Source organism: Aquila chrysaetos, chromosome 23, assembly GCF_900496995.4.
Source record: "Aquila chrysaetos chrysaetos chromosome 23, bAquChr1.4, whole genome shotgun sequence".
Classification (NCBI taxonomy): domain Eukaryota; kingdom Metazoa; phylum Chordata; class Aves; order Accipitriformes; family Accipitridae; genus Aquila; species Aquila chrysaetos.
The window spans coordinates 10,295,551-10,311,861 of NC_044026.1; the positions used below are offsets into that span (position 1 = coordinate 10,295,551).

The 16,311-nt window shown below is 38.7% G+C and overlaps 1 protein-coding gene across 10 annotated transcripts in view; it reads right to left on the minus strand.

Moving 5' to 3' along the window:
* Positions 1-16,311, minus strand: part of OCA2 (OCA2 melanosomal transmembrane protein) — a 292,848-nt gene that overhangs the window by 228,329 nt on the left and 48,208 nt on the right. For all 10 annotated transcript variants that reach the window (XR_003921205.2, XM_029999138.2, XM_029999137.2 and 7 more), the window contains 4 exons: positions 12,991-13,089; positions 12,193-12,381; positions 8,614-8,671; positions 7,636-7,708 (listed from right to left, as the gene is read on the minus strand). Coding sequence is in view for 9 of the 10 variants with exons in the window: in XM_029999138.2 (XP_029854998.1) it covers positions 7,636-7,708; positions 8,614-8,671; positions 12,193-12,381; positions 12,991-13,089 (419 nt within the window). In the remaining variant the exon portion in view is untranslated. The remainder of the gene's footprint in view (positions 1-7,635; positions 7,709-8,613; positions 8,672-12,192; positions 12,382-12,990; positions 13,090-16,311) is intronic.

Below are 16,311 nucleotides of genomic sequence, written 5' to 3' on the forward strand. Positions count from 1 at the left end.
ATGGGGAAAGCTTTGTGACATTACACAGGGGTCCTTCATCTTTAAAAGAGTTGTTGCTTCTGTCCACATTCCCAGCAGGAGAACTGAATCTAGAGAAGAGATGTCTCTCACCCTAACCCAAAAAAGACCCTAGCAAATATAGTGGCAGGTGAGGAGCCAACACATTGCAAAGTAATATAAATATCACCCGGTTTAGCACAGCAAGCAGAGCAATCACCACCAGTGTCAACCACATGCCGTTCATTAAGAATGAACCTCCCAAGCATCTATTTGCTTAAAGGAATCACACAGGAAAGGATAAAATAATAACCTCAGATGCAACAAATCAGACCACCAACTCCAATCAGGAGAATTTACACACACAGCCCTTAGCAAGTGTAAATACAAATCACAACAGTTTTCTTCTGGTTCTGAAGGTTTTAAGTGTGATTTGGCATCACAGATTTTCTGTGTCCTAATTAATATGTAATATTAGTGTCCACTGGAACTATAGCTATACCTTTAACTAGAGGCATTAATTATACCTTCTAAAAGGCCTGCTGACCTGAAGACATTAACCCAATGATTTGGGACACCTCTTGACAGTCTGCCTTTTATTAGGAGCGTAGCCAGTAATCTATGTCTTGAAAAGATTCAGGCGCATACAATTATGGCAGCTTCCTTTTAAGCAATACTTTTAAAATAAATCCTGTAAGTACTTAGATGACACATTCAGGAGGTATTATAAAGGATGCTTAAAATTAAAAGGGAAAAAAAATTAAACCCTGTTTTCAAGAAGAGTGGTTCCTTCCTTCTTTTCCTATAAAGATGAGGATACTTAAGAAGTTTTTCCATTCCTTTCTGTGCATTTATAAAACCACCAGAAAAAGCCCTAGCGAAACAGGTTCTCCTTTGATTGCAAGTGGAACTGAACATCATTCAGCTGTCTGTATTGAGGCTCTGAAATCCCATCAGACTTATCTTTCTCCAAACAATATTTAGAGACTCTGTCATAATTCTATTGTTAGACTGCAGCAAATCACAGCCTTTATGAAAGGTGGAATCAAAATAAACCAGGAGAAAACTTCAGCCATGCTTATATGAATCAAAATGCAATTTTTTTTATCAAGGTGCTCCTCAGAATATTTTTGTTCTGCCTTATCTTGGTTTTATATTGCCCATAAATTGCCAGAATGTGATTTCCTCTACATTTTAATCATTCAGATGTGACTAACTTTTGGGAAAACCATCTTTTTACTTCTAATATCCCCTTTTATTCTGCAGCTTAACCATGCTGGGACTTTTTGTCTTTTCTGAACTTTTTTTGTAATGTGGCTTCCAGTGTGTGCCTCTGAAGCAAAAAATCTCCCTGACAAGATTTACAGCCAGAGCTGTTATTTTTTATTTCACTTCAGCTAAGCTGCCTCATTTTTACGTAGTTCCATTCTTGAAATTATATTATTGCTGTGAATTATCCTGTCAAGGGATTTGGGTTTGTGTATGCTTTGTGCATTATTACACAGTGGCTGTCTGTATTTACATCTGGCACCAGACTGGGTCCACTGCTCAGAGCTAAACCAAGAGCTGTTTTTCCTGATCTCTGTTTCCTGACTAGCTGCTCCTAGAAGGTATTGAAGGGTGTGCAAGAGTCACTTCATGTCACTTTACTCTTTTGTAACTTATGTAGACAACACGACGGAGTGGGAAGCAGTGGCTAAACATTTAAATTAGTATTCATTCACCACAGTTTATACTTTGGTACTGTGAACATCTGCATCTGAGTTGGTTACTCCCTTAAAATCAGTGAAAAGAGGGTGCTTTTAAGATGGAATTCATTGCTTCATTTTAGACCACCACACAAAGATCGGAGGAATCGCTGATGAGAAGCATCAGTTCTCTCTATTAACTGTAAAGAGAGCCTAGGATGACTGACTCAGGTGTAGCTGAGATGAGTCACTCCCTAAATACTGAGTCCTTGCTCTACCCTCCATCATGCCATTAATTCAGTACGTACAGAGCCAGCTGAAAAGCCATGATTGACAGAGATTCTCTGTCATATTTGCTTGCAGATGGCTGACTTGATGCTTTCTTTAACATCTGCTTGTATCACCTACTCTGCCTACTGTAAAACGTACCTTGAGAATACTATGTCTATTGATTATTTTTCACCAAGTTTCTTTATATACTATTGATCCTAATTCATGACCAGGTCACTCATGCTAGTTTCTCTAGAATATTACCATTTTAAAGAAGGCAATTTGCCTGCGTCTTAGCATCTATTTTTACATGTTGTCCTAACTGGGGTTATTTCTGCATCATTCTTTGCAGTTTTCTCTTTTGATGTCCTATCCCTGTTTGTAGCTTATGAGGTTGGTTTTACATCATCCCTTCACAATATACCAAGTTGAACCACATGCTTTTCTATACCTATTGGTTTACCCATCTGAAGAATGCTCCATAACTGGTTTTTTTTCCTTTTTGGAGTGTCAGCAATCTGGTTCCATTTTTGTCTACACTGGATCCATCCTTTCTCTCTGTGCTCCATCAGTTCTAGAAGTTTTGTGAGTCCTTAATAAACTCTCTTTTCTACCGCATTTTCTCAATGATGCCTCGAGATTCTGCTTCTTTGCCTGCCTCTGCATGTGGTCCTGGTCTTCATCCATCTGCTTAGCATCTTGAACATTGCCTGCAGGCCAAAATGCTTTGTGTGTTTCCAACAGCATCAACAAACATAAATGATTTTTAAATGTGTTCTGAAAGGAAAAATGATGGAGGAGTGTCTGACAGTAGAGACCTAGAGTTACAAAATAGAAAAAAAATCAAAGGGGAAAAAGAACTAAAGGGATTAGAGAGGTTGTTTCATTCATTAAGTTAATTTATGCTCCCTGGGAGAAGAACCCATTTTTAGGACCTCTATGGAAACTGAAAAGTCTGCTAAAATTTGACTATATTCTTTGCCTCACAGTCTCTCTTCTTATATATACCTCTGGTTCAGGGAGTGCGAAAGGTGATTTTCAGTGTCACTAATGGTCACAGCATGATTACAAGTTTTCCTAGTAACTTCTTCTTGCTCCATGATTAACACAGTTGCACCAATCATTCAAACTCATGCAACTGCAGCAAGGAATCTGATAATAAGGTCAGCACATTTACTCATCTTATGTCTGCTTGGTCTAGAGCCTCCTCTTCAACTTCCATATGTGGAATTGTTCTAATTTGTTCCACTGAATCCAAATGAAATGAGAAATCTAGCCTATGGTGTAAACATCAACATAATATTGCTATTGAGATACATCTTCTACTTTCTGAATTTGAGATCTTAATCCTGGACTGGATGTGATGAAATCTCTCAGAGCTACTGAGGAGGGAGGTAAGTCAGCAAAAATGGCCACTGACTAGTCAATTTGATATCTCTCGTTTTCTCTGGTTTGGACTGACTGGAGACCCATTTAGCCACGACTTGAGATGATGTATTTTCATTAAGTTTTGTTTTGCAAGTAAAGAGCAAGTGAGTAAGGAACCCTTCACACTGGGTGTTGTGCAAATGTATACCTTGAAAAATGCCAGCCCTTGCTCCAAAAATTTTACTGAGGAGATATCAAACATTTAAAGCAAACAATCATATCAGGACTGAAAGGCTTTAAAATGTATTTATAAAAATGCAAGATCCTTGGCCAGACACAGAAAGAATTCACAATCCACTCCCCAGTTATTATCAGGTTTCAGGTCCAGGAGAAGGAAGTTCTGACAATCAGTCTGAAAAAGGAAAATGAAATTGCTTTACCTAGACTGATCTAGCTTTCCCTCACCTATAACAGGAGCTGGCATAAGTACAGAGGTTGAGAGGGAAGCAAACAAGATTTTTACTGAAACACTTGTCAGGAACAGAGTAAAGATGGCAATTCACAGCTCAACGAGGTAGGTGTGAGATCCATTGCACAGAAATGCACTGGAAGAAGATTTTCCTTTTCTTGTAAAAAGGAAATATTTCTACTATTGAGAAGTGTGGAAATAGAAATAATTGTATCAGGTACAGTGAAAGAAAAGAAGGCACTGTATCAGGGAGACAGACACTTTTTTAAATGACAGTGAGGTACCATAGAGTTTGATTGCATAATTCCTTAATAGCATCCACAACTTCCATTAATTTCATAAAGCCCAGTTCAATTCAAAAAGTTAGTGCACAGTTCTGCTCCAGCTGTCTGTTCCCCATTGCTGGAGAAATATTTAAAATTTTGCTTAGATCAGGGCAGAAGTTATTAGAAACAAAGGAATGAACACGGAGTATATTTAGCATTTCAGAAGTTTCTTCAAGTCTGAAAACCTAAGTGAGTTGCAGAGAACGAGAATATTTCTCATTCACTCTTTGGTCAACCAGTTAATGGAGAGAAGTTACGCGGAGGTTTGAATGGCCAAACAGTTACAGAAAATAAATGTGTTCATGTCTTAGAATAGGTACATGTAACTAAACTAAGAAGTGCTGGAATTTATTCAGACTCTATATCTCTTCTATTTTTATAATCTGCTTTCCAAAGGCACATCATCTTATTAATTATTGATGCTCCCCACTTAACATAGAGCCTTTGAGCAAAAGATCTGAAAATGCTTCACACATTTACATCAATAGGGGTATTGAATCTTGCTTCCTGCAGAAAAGGGTACTCTAGCCAGGCTTCAGTATAAACTTACTTCTTTCTGGTATTAGCAAGCTGGCTGTTAGAATTTATAAGCCAATAAATCCCAAGTGTTGTCAAAAAGGAACAATATTACCACTATTTTGAGAAACTATACTAAATCCACTGAATTTGTATCTGGTGCCAATAGGGAAATCAGTATTAAAAAAAAAAGAAAAAAACAACACAAAAAAACCCGACCAAAACCTTACAGACTCAGAAAGCTTCTATTAATTCACAGGAGGCAAGATGTTGTTTTCAGAAACTGCAGGCAACACACCTCAGTGCTACATGCCAGGTTAGTACCCATGGGTATAGGCAAAGCAAAGGGAGATACAAATGGGCTCATAAAAAAGAAGATAATGGGAAGAAAAACAGCTAGAGTAAATCCAAACAAGAGATAAGGGCATAGAAACATAAACAAACGGGAACTAGAGCAAGTGGAAAAGTGCTAAAGAGGTGTCATATGAAAAGCAGGTCGCCCCCACGGCAGCTGATGCAGGTGTCTCCCAGCACCAGAGACAGAAAATCCTGCCTCTGAGCAAGCCTGAGATCTAATGGTCATGACAGAAAAACCACAAATATCTAAGCAACACTAGGATGACAAAGGATATGAAATCCAAAGGGGATCACTTGATTTCATTTTTAAAAATATTTCAAACTTTGTTTTGATTTTTCTAGTGTATGCAGACACATTGTATGCATGAGCACACATCCATAACACACATAGGAAAGTGCATGGGCATTTCTGGAAAGAAATAGAAATGAGAGGAAGGAATTTTAAAAAAAAGGATATAGTGGTTAGTACACATTCAACACTTAACAGCTTTTGAGGCATAAGCAAGAGGTAAAGAGTGTTCATTTGCATAATTGGCATCATATGAGCTATAAGACTTATTTTCCACCCAAAGCAGTCTCATATAATAACCTCTAAGGATTTTGTGACAAGGACTGCTGCAGCACACCTGCCAGCCTACCGTGAAATTATTCAAGACTTTCAGAGAATAGCACCTAACGGCCACTGGGAATACTGCAATCTATCAGCCGGCATAAATCACATCTTCAACACTACTGTGTGAATGGTTAACGTTATCCAAGCCTAGCCAAAAAGGTGAATACTTTCTTCACTATGCAACAACGTGGAGGACAACCACGTGATCCTACTTCTGCACAAATGAAGACAAGCAGCAACAGTGAGATGATATTCAGAATTGCTTATGCCTTTTCCAAACCTCATTTAGAAATGCAAACTTTCTCCTTGACCCTTCTGCTTGAATTACGACATCACCTTGAAAATGAAGCATGGCTTTGTTGGATTGCTTACCTCTCACATGTTTTTCCCCAGCTCAATGACCTCAGGTAGGGGACAGAACATCCAGTTTTCAACACACATGACACAAATTAAGAAGCTTCAGCTCCAGGTTTGTCAAGTAAGAAAGGGGAATGCTATACTCTGTCTGACAGCTCTTTGGCTCAAAGCATCCTGATGTGATAGGTAAAATGTGAAATATAGGAACACTTGTTTGTGCTCAAGTCCCAGTCCCACCAGCACTTCCCTGAAACAAACAAAAGGAGTAACTGGTTGCAGAGTCAATGTGTACAATGCAGCAGCTATGGTTCCAACCCAAAAGCTCTGGAAAGAGAGGAAATCCTCAAGCTATGCTATGACAGTTGACTAAAACTTGAACTTAAAGATTCGCTGCCAATACACCCTCATTTGGCAGACTGGGCCATGACAGCCCTCGTACTGTTCAACACCACACATATACAGGAGCTTACAACAACAGTTTCAAGGAGGACAAAAATACTGATGTGAACAGGATATTGATGGGAGTTTACAGTTGAAATTGTCACTGGTTCTACTAAATGTTCACTTGCTTTCCTCCAAAAAGCAATCTCAACTTTTAATTATAAATAGCCCTCAAGCACTAACCTTTTCTTCTTCATTTACCCTACTAATTATTGTGTTATATTGTGTCATTATTGGCGACAGTGAGAGTGCTAATAATCAAATCTATTTAAAATGGACTCTCCCTGCTCAAAGCCATGAAACTGCCCAGTTAAATAGAAAAAATCAGCATTTTGAGAATTAAAACTTACTGCACCTTTTCAAAACAAGACACCCCCCAGAAGCTTGCAAGATAGATCTATAAGTGAATCATGTTTTAACACTAGTGAAATAAGAGCCAGGCAGATTGCGGACCAGACTGCTTAAACTAGAAATATAGTGGGAACAAGAAATGTAACTTATTTACAAAAGTTTTTGTTTGTTTACTAACTGAATATTCGTCCTCAGACTTTTCACATTCAAGTCTGCATTTACCTGTGATGAACCATTTTTATTTTGGGTTATTCTATTGCTTGTTCTTTTGAACAGTTTCTTGGCAATCTGTGGACTTAAATTCACTATTGAGCAATTTTGCATGGAAAATTTGTAAAGGAATCTGCACCTCCACTGAAAAATATCTACAGATCTACAGATCCATACATATGGCTGGGCTAAGCTGTTCTGGAAACATATCCATGAATCATCTAGTTTTCTGCTTTTGAAGGACTTCACTGGGTAACATCGTGGTCCAAGTATACACTGCAGATATGTTACAGATGACATTATACAACTGGTCTGGGGTGCAGTTGCTGCAGCCAGGGGCATGTCCTAGCCATGGTCGCAGCTATTTGTTGTGTCTTGGTCCCACTGGGTCTGCAACCCACTTCCAGACTGTTGGCTTCATGCAGAGGTTGGACACAAGGACTGGATGGGCACCACAAGGCGCCCCAGACAGGTGCCATTCAGTATGACTTGATAGAGGGCACGGCTGTGACCTGCGTCAAAGGACACGTCTAAGTGCAGCCCAGGCTCTGAGGACACACAGTCCTCTCAGGGTATAAGCCAGAAAACACCCACCCATTCAACCAGTTGATCAATGAATCTTCAGTTCAGGTTCGGGGTTTTGGTTTTTTTTTTTCAATGAAAGAAGGATACAGAAGCTTTCCAGAGGTGATACAGCCAACATCTGCCAGGGCACACCTTGATCTGGATAAATGCCAAATAAAATCTAGGGCAAGGATAAAAACCAAACATTCATTAATAACACAAAAACTGAAAAATACCTGCTAAGCCTGTCTCAAATACTTAAATAAGACTCTTTCAAACTGTACATTAAATTGTGAGATTCCTTTCAGTATTTTCACATATGTTTCCACCACAGCTGAAAATCAGCCCTGGGATACTTAACAAGGACAAGTAATATTCCTTCTGCAAACTTACCGCCAAAGTCACATATTTGATGTATTTTATGCAAGTGTCTCTTAGGACAAAGTTGTAATCTTAAGGATCTATCCGGAAAGCAACACCCCCATCTGAGGAAATACAGAGTGTTATCTATTTTGTCTCTGATACAGAAGCTCTGCTAGCCAAAATAGTTCCTCACAGCAGCTAAAAGGATAAACTCCAACTTTTTGAAATGTTTCTCAAGTCTTGCAGTCTAAGGTTCTGCTGAAGATTTTGGTAGGGGAGGGCAGCACTCTGCCAGCCCCAGTAGGAAGCTGCCTACCTCCCCGTGGCCTTCTGCCTTTCACACCATGGAGCACTGCCATTGCTGGTGCATCCTTTCCAGCACAGCTTTTCCTATGAACATTGCTCAGGTGTTAGCCTGTTAGCCAGTATTTAAAGACTCATCCTAAATTCAACAAGCAACTGTAAAGGACATGCATACAAATTTGAGTTTAAGCTGCCTCCCCAAACTCGACTGCTTACCCTACCATATTGTCGAGGGTGGTGGCTAGTGCACCAAACAGTGATTCAATTAGGCATGAAGCCCTGCAGAGCATTTTCATTTTTTGCCATCTTGCCCCCACCCTCGAGACACTTTTTTATTAGCTAAGATCAAATATCACACCTCATTTTGAAGTAATTCTAAGGAAATGGGGGCTGAGGGAGGACTGTAAATTCAATACTTACAGAGCAGACAACTACAAAGATAAAAAGGCATGAAACTTTTAGGAATTTTAGACAGCATCTGAAATGTAAGAAACATATATTTACTATATGGCTAGTTTAAAACAAGTCTTTTCTGTTCTCTTAATAGCTCTGACATTTCAGAAGTATCATGGTAAGCACTAATGGGTGATAATATACCATGTCGGAGTATGGATACCACAGCGCAGGGTCAACAGGGGCTTGGGAAGCCTCGGTGACTATAAGGGCTCCTGCCCCAGGTCTGCTGCCAGCTGGGTCTCATTGCACTGGAAGGAGGTTTTACCCCTCAGGAAACCTGAGTGAAGGCTGCAGCATGAGCTGGTGCTGGGACCTGGGGCCACTTCTCCGCTGCTGCTGCCGGACCCCGACAGACGCAGAACCCCATCAGCTCGCCCTGGTCTGTCCCAGGGAGGCAAAGGAGCGTTGCCACCTCAAGGAGGTGGCACGGCCGAGCAGAAAGCTCGTTGCGTAGAGGGGTGGTGTCATGAACTACTTCCTCAAAACTGGACTTACTTCTAATATACATCCTGAAAGGTATTGGGAAAAAACAGTTTGAAGACGAGAACAAGCTTTAAGAATCTCCTGGTTTTAATAGCGTCTCTTTAAACCAAATATACTTCATGACCATCTCTAGATAAACTGACTAGCAAAACTAGATCTTTTTTTCCATAGCACATCTGTGCCCTTTGAAGGAATGCCCAGTTCTGGAGATGTGATGCCGTCAAATCTTCTGAAGTGTCAGAGCTTACTACTGAGTGGGTTAAGCAAGAATAACTCTAAATTAAAATGTGGATGTTGAAAATGCATGCTCTAGAGCAAGAAATCTTAAGATTTAGCACTTTTAAATTACCATTTTTTTAATCTTACCATAAAAGGCAACTCAACTAATTATTTTCTGGCTGCCCATCAGTATGTAACACAGATGTCTTACTTTACAGAATTCTTTTTGGTGATTTGCCCTTATTACATCTTTTCATTAATTGAAGGCATTGATGTTCTTATTCCATTTTTTCAGAAGTAAACATTCAAACATTGCTTTTCTGACAGAATGACAAATGTAAGGTTTGATTTAAGCCTGACAAGAAGCAAGAAGTAAAATATTTCAAGTTACTAGGATAATTAGTTGAGAAAGGAACAGTGTAATATATAGCTGCATTGACAGATGCTATAGAACAAAATATTAAAGAGTAGTAGTCTGAAGAGAGTCAGAAATAATTTTTAATCACAGTAGAAATAAGTCCCTAAATCAAGTTCATCAACTGAAAGCAACATAAGTGACTGGAGACCCATTTTTGAAAAACATTGTTTTCTAAAGATCCCTTCCTCTTTAGAATTCTCCAAACAGGCAGGGAAAAAAAAGCAGCTAATGTTGCCACAGACAACCTGGTACAAAGGGGCTACAAAATCCTATGAAATACAAGTGGTTGCAACTTTACACAAACTTTGCACTCATAGAAATCTAGAGAAGGCAGAGGAAAAGCGGAAGGATGTCAGTTATGCGGCTTCTTCCAGAAATACCAGGTAGTCTTGCTCTACTGAAAAACAAGGTGGCAGAGAGAGGGAAGAAGAAAATAAAGGCTTGAAAAGAGACGACTGACAACAAAAGCCATTATCAGCACCTCATAACTGATAACTTCTTTTGGCATTGTGTGATTTATGGAAAATACCTAGTGCCAACTTAGTTACGCATCCTCTATCCTGCTTGTCTATTCTCCCCATCTCTACATTACAGTTCTATTCTGGTATTTTTGAGAATTTATTATATTATGAATTACTAAAGCCCAGTCCAGATTGGTTTAGTTTTAATGTACTTCATATTTTCTGTTTGCACTTTGAAATTATCATTTCTAATAATAATAATAATTCAAATTATTATTGAAACAAGAAACAGCAATAACTTGATTTTAAGACATAAGAGAAATCAAAAAACATTAATTAAGCCTTTATAAATTCAACCACTTGTCTGTAAATAACAGAAACTCATCTAAAGGAGCTGGCAAGAGATAATAAAAAAGCTTTTGGAAATGGTTATTTTATTAAATGTAGAATTTAGAAGCCTCTTTTCCTCCTGTCTGTTTGTTTTCGTGGCATTCTGTATTAGGGAAGCAGCGCTTTTAACAGCTTACAGTTGAGAAGTGATCAGCCTTTGACTCACCCGTGGTTTGCAATCTGTCTCTTCCTACAGCGCTAATCTGGCACAGCAATGCAAGTACAAACCCTGTGCCAAATCCTGCGCTGATATATGCCTCCGGTGCAATCCTATTTGACTTCAGTTGGAAATGCATGAAGTATAAATCTATGAAGGATTTCACCCCCTGTTCTAAACCAAATGACTCTTAGTCTGATCTGCATGTGGTGTCAGGCAGTTTAGCTCCATTTATTATCTCAGCAGAGTTATGCTGATTTACAACAGCCAAGGAGCTGGCCCATACGTACAACCCACACTATAGCAACAAAAATATTTCATGGGAAGTTCTGCCAGAAAAACGCTCTACTCCACAGATTATAAACCTACGCTGTACTGGAAACAATGGATTCTACACTCCCGCTCGATGCCTTTGTTCCATCAAATACCAGGGAACGTTACCACGAGCGTGAAAACAGACGCCTGCCAAACTTCTTCACATCTGCTGATATTGCACTAATTGCAGCCATTGAAATCCTCCTGCTCCATTTGTTCAGCAGCAGTGCAGGAGAGCGGCACTCCACACAGTACCATATGCATGATGAAAGGAGGAAAACAATTGTGAAGTGATGAGCTAAGACAACATACAGATTGGGGAAAGATGCACGGACATCTCATTGGAAAGGCTCCGCGGATCAACACGGAGATGGGGACGTGCTGTGCTGGGCTCCATGCAAATCTGCAGGGCTTTTTGCAGAGGCCAAACAAAATTAGTAAAAAGTGTTGAAACTCTGGAAGGGGCAGAGAGAATTAGTATCCAAGATTAAAGGGTTTGCTAGTTAAATCCCAGGCAAAAATATCGCATTGGTATCTTTTAATATACTAACAGATTCAATTTCCTCCATGCCTAAATGAGGTAAAAGACTACTTTGAGGTAAAGAGTGAAATATATTAATGTACTTAAAGATAGAAAAATGCTCAGTTAGGCTTTGCATTGTGTATATATGAAAAGCTGCTATAATGACTATAAGAAGACTGTGTTAGATACATATTTTAATTAAAGTGAAGTATTTCATAAAAGCCACAAAACACTGAAGAATAAAGCTCTGGAATCAACCAAGGAGGTTTAAGAAATGGTTTCAAAGAAATGTTAAAAGCAATATAGAAGGTATTTAATTACAAATTTAGAATAGGTGCTATGACTGATGCTTGTAAGAACAACAGGCTATTGATCACTAGGTAGAGACTGTAATCAATTTCACTAGGGTTTATTTATAAACTATCAATGGCAAGATATGGCCTAAATATGGAGTGTTATTTTATTCATTTGCAGAAAATGAATCATTTTGTAGACATCTATACTTAAAAACTAATCCCTGCAGAAATAAATTTAAAAAAAAAAGGAAAAAGAAATAAATGAATGTTTGAATTCAGACCTCATCTTTGATAAATTGAATTTGACAGGAAGGTTGTCCAAGATTTCATGTTTCTCAGAAGAAGCAGATCTGGACAAACTTGTCATTTCACTTCCCAGTTGAAACCTTTGCTCAAATTCTGCAGAGCTGTTTTCCCATGAATCATCATCTGTGGCAAAATCTGGATTATGAAGAGCCATGCACTGCAACCTGTCAGACATTTTCAGTAAACACAATAAAACAAAAAGGTGGTTTATTTCAACAGATAGTAGATGCAACTGACCTTCCATATCCTTAGGTTCACTGTGAGAGATTTTAATAGAAAAAAAATCATAGAAAGAGATTTATTCAGTACAGACCGAGCTTCCCTTGGTTACACAGCTGGGTAGACTGGGGAGAGAGAGCAAAGACCCCATGACATTGAGGGACACCTGGGAGAACCATCTCTCTGAAGCACCAGGCAGATGTACCTCAGGATTTGGTGTGTAAAGCCCCTATAAGGACGTTTTCTATAGTTCTGCTGTGTCTTTCAGTGCACCTGATGTAACACCACATGGAGGAAGTAAGAGCACACGACTTGCATTTGCCTGTCCTTAGGGCTCTCTAATCACCCTGATCTCAGACGTTACATTCTTCCCTTCCCCATTTACAGCCCCTTCTTTATACTCAAGGCCCTCCAGAGCAATTCTCTGCTCACAACCCCTGCCATTCACTTTATTTCCCAGCAGGTTTGGTGTCAGGATATAAGAGTGAGCCACGCACAATTAAATAGAAGAGAGCTTAGAAAAAAGTATTTCAAGTAAAATGAAAGTAACTCACCCATTTTCCTCTGAGGAAACCTTCAGTAGTGGTGTCTTCTCTGTAAAGCCAGTGTTTTTTGACCTTAAGCTGAATAATTTGGAAAAATTGAAGTGATATCTTTGGAAGGAAAAAAAAAAAAAAAAAGAGAAGTAAGTCTGCAGTACGATGATTCACTACAGTTCTACAGAACATTTTGCTACAAGTGCATCTAACTGATTAAATATTCTGTAAGAATGGTGTTTACTAAATTAAGCTTTTCATTAAGTTTGAACTAGTCATGGTAGTTACTTCCTTATAGTTGCTACAAATATTTTGATAAAAGTTAAAAATTCTATTTTATATATGAGCTGGGTTTGATTAAAGGGTAAAGATTGTAGAACATAGGGGTGTGAAGTTTGCAACATAGTTATAGAGACTTAGGAACACTACAAACTGTGCTAAGCATAATCATAAGAATACAAGTATTGTTGACAGTCAGTTAACCATAGAATTCTAACACAGATTGGTTAATTATAGTGGTTTGTTTTAAGAAATCGTTATGGACCTTAGTTCTGTTGCTTAGAAACCCTACTTTGATCAAAGTTCTTGTTAATGGATTATGTGAGCTCGACCAATGATTGTTTTAACATAAGAATATTAATAAGGTAGTATGATTAGAAGACCAATCATAGAAAAAGAATTAACATAGAATGTACTTTTGTGTAATCTAATATAATGGCAAGAATTGTACTGTGCAGAATCACCTAAGAAGAGGTCAAGAAGCAGACAAGTGAGGAAGACTATGGAAGACCACCAGAGGGCTTCTGAGGACCACCAGAGACCTTCAACGCGCTTGCGTAAAGGACATTTACATATGTTAATAGGTTCTCGGAAAACTAATGATTATGTATAACATTTCTTGGAAATCTAGTGAATATGTATAACAGGTGTGTATTTAACCTGCATGATTAAACCAGACAGGTACACACGATAGGTGGAGCGATCCCCCGTGTGCCCAGCGCTGCAATAAAGGAGTGCCTGCTTCTTAACTTCTCATTGCTGTTAAGGAGTTTTATTCCGGATTTCGGCAACATAGTCATGGAAATAAGAGAAATTTATCTTATCCTAAAAGCAGCATCTAAAATAGTCATTTACATTCCCTCTGAATGCCAGAAGAGCAACAGACACCTAACTTACACTCACATGCTTATAGTTTAGACACTTAAATTTACAGTGGAACAACCGCACTGTAATATTAGTGAGGCAAAATTCTTAAGGTAAATGATTACATATATTCATACAAGTTCACATGAATGTACTTCATCAAACATAAAACAATAGGATAATTTCTATGCCGTAAATGTCATTTGAGGCATGGATCACCAGAAATCTGCTAATTTCTGTAACAACCTCAGCACTCTTTATATTACGGAAGAAAGCTTCATCTGAAGTACAAGTACTTCATTCCTGCAGCACAATCCCTTCCAAAGAGTTTCTGTCAAGTCTTGGTCCTGGTGCTACAGATAATTAACAGAGAGTAAGCTACTTCTTTCCATATTGGAGCTTAGCATTGTAAAGAAGCCTTTTGCTAAAATATAAATCCCAAAGCTTAAGAAACAGCTGAAGAGAATCAAGCACAATCACAGGGGTCTGGCTTTGGGGCAGGCTTCTGGGAGAGATTAAATAATTGAGCCATTTTAGAACACCCTCCAAGACCTGGCTCCTCCAGAGACGTTTCCCATCAAAAGCACCATTATTCAGACGCACGCAGATTTATTCCATTCAAAACTGCAGCCACCCACCACCAGAAAGTCCCAAAGAAATCTGCTAGACATACGGTCAATATGCAGATCTCATTACTCCCACAGACACTTAGAGGAAACCTAAAATATCTTCTGCTCTTGCTGGACTGTGAGGGGAAAGAAATTATAAAATCATAGCCAACTAAATAAATATACAAAGGTGACTGGTAATTCAATCTTCTAAATATAAGGCCAGTCCAAAAAGAACGATCTGTGTATTTATAATGGAAAACAGTGGAATTTCTTGCAATTTGTAGAGGTATGCATGAACTCAGACTTTGTAAAATTAAAACCTCCAGTTAATGCTTCAGCTTGCTTGTTTAGTAGTGTTATCACTCAGAAGCCATGCTAGGTGTTGAGCAACTGGATACGGTTATTTTAGCCTTGAGTGGGCACAATGCTCATTCAAACTCCGCTGTAAGCACTGTATTTGCAGTCTCAACAGAAGAGAATGAATGAGTTAGAGAGACTGAATTATCCAGTACCTCAGGTCACATGTTGAGCAGATTACAATTCAGGTGTTACATTGCACTGACACTTCATCTGTGAAGAAATGATGGCATATTCTGAAGCTGTCAAAGTGCTTCCTTTTTTAAATAGGAGAATATCATTCACACAAAAAGTTTAAATAGAGAAACTCTGGTATTTTGAAGCAAGTGCTATTCTAATCTTATCATGGGCTTAGATGTAAAAGATTACCTAGAGCTTTTACAAAATGGAATCCATAAGGATAGCAAAAACACTATCAGGAGTTTAAATGTGTGCTCACTAAGCAGTACTGATACACTCCTGGCTAATCCCGGCATCCCACTACATTCAAAGTTTGCATCCAAAGGCAAAAATTTTAATAAAAATTCTGATGGTGGTCCTTGAACTTATATATTCAGAAATTTAACTCACTCAAAGACTGATTAGCTGTTTCTGCCTTTAAACAAAATGATGCCACTTGTTCCACATATATACTATGTTATATATACTGTTATATATACATATATACTGTTCTGATCTAACCTTGCATTGCGCACACCATTAACATGTCCACACTTACTTTTCTTCTTTTCCTCCTAGGACGTGCGAAATCTGAGAATAGTAACCAGAAAACTTTCTACAAAAACTTCCATTTCCTTCTAATTGTTAGAGATTGATAACCAACACTACTTTGTGCTACATAGGCATATGTATATCTTCTGACAATCCCTCACCTCAGCAGGTCTTCACTGCTACTGTGGGTGACCAGTATGTAGAGTGCTGAAGGGCCAAGCAACCACAGCAACCAGAAAGAGAGGATAAAGGTTTGGTGGGAGGTGGTTTAAATGACAGAACCTGAGGTGAAGGATCCAGAAGGCTAAAGACATCACCTTCGCTTTCTTTTTGCACATTTGTTATCCCCACTTGCTGGTAAATGTCTTGCCGCTTTTTAATGGAACTGTAGAACTCCACAGATTGACAAGAATGGCCAATACTGTAAAATGGAAAAGGTCTTCAGATAAAGTGAAAACAATTAGTACGTGACAACATCAATTTGCAGAGAGTAAAAACACATGGACAAGAATAAGCA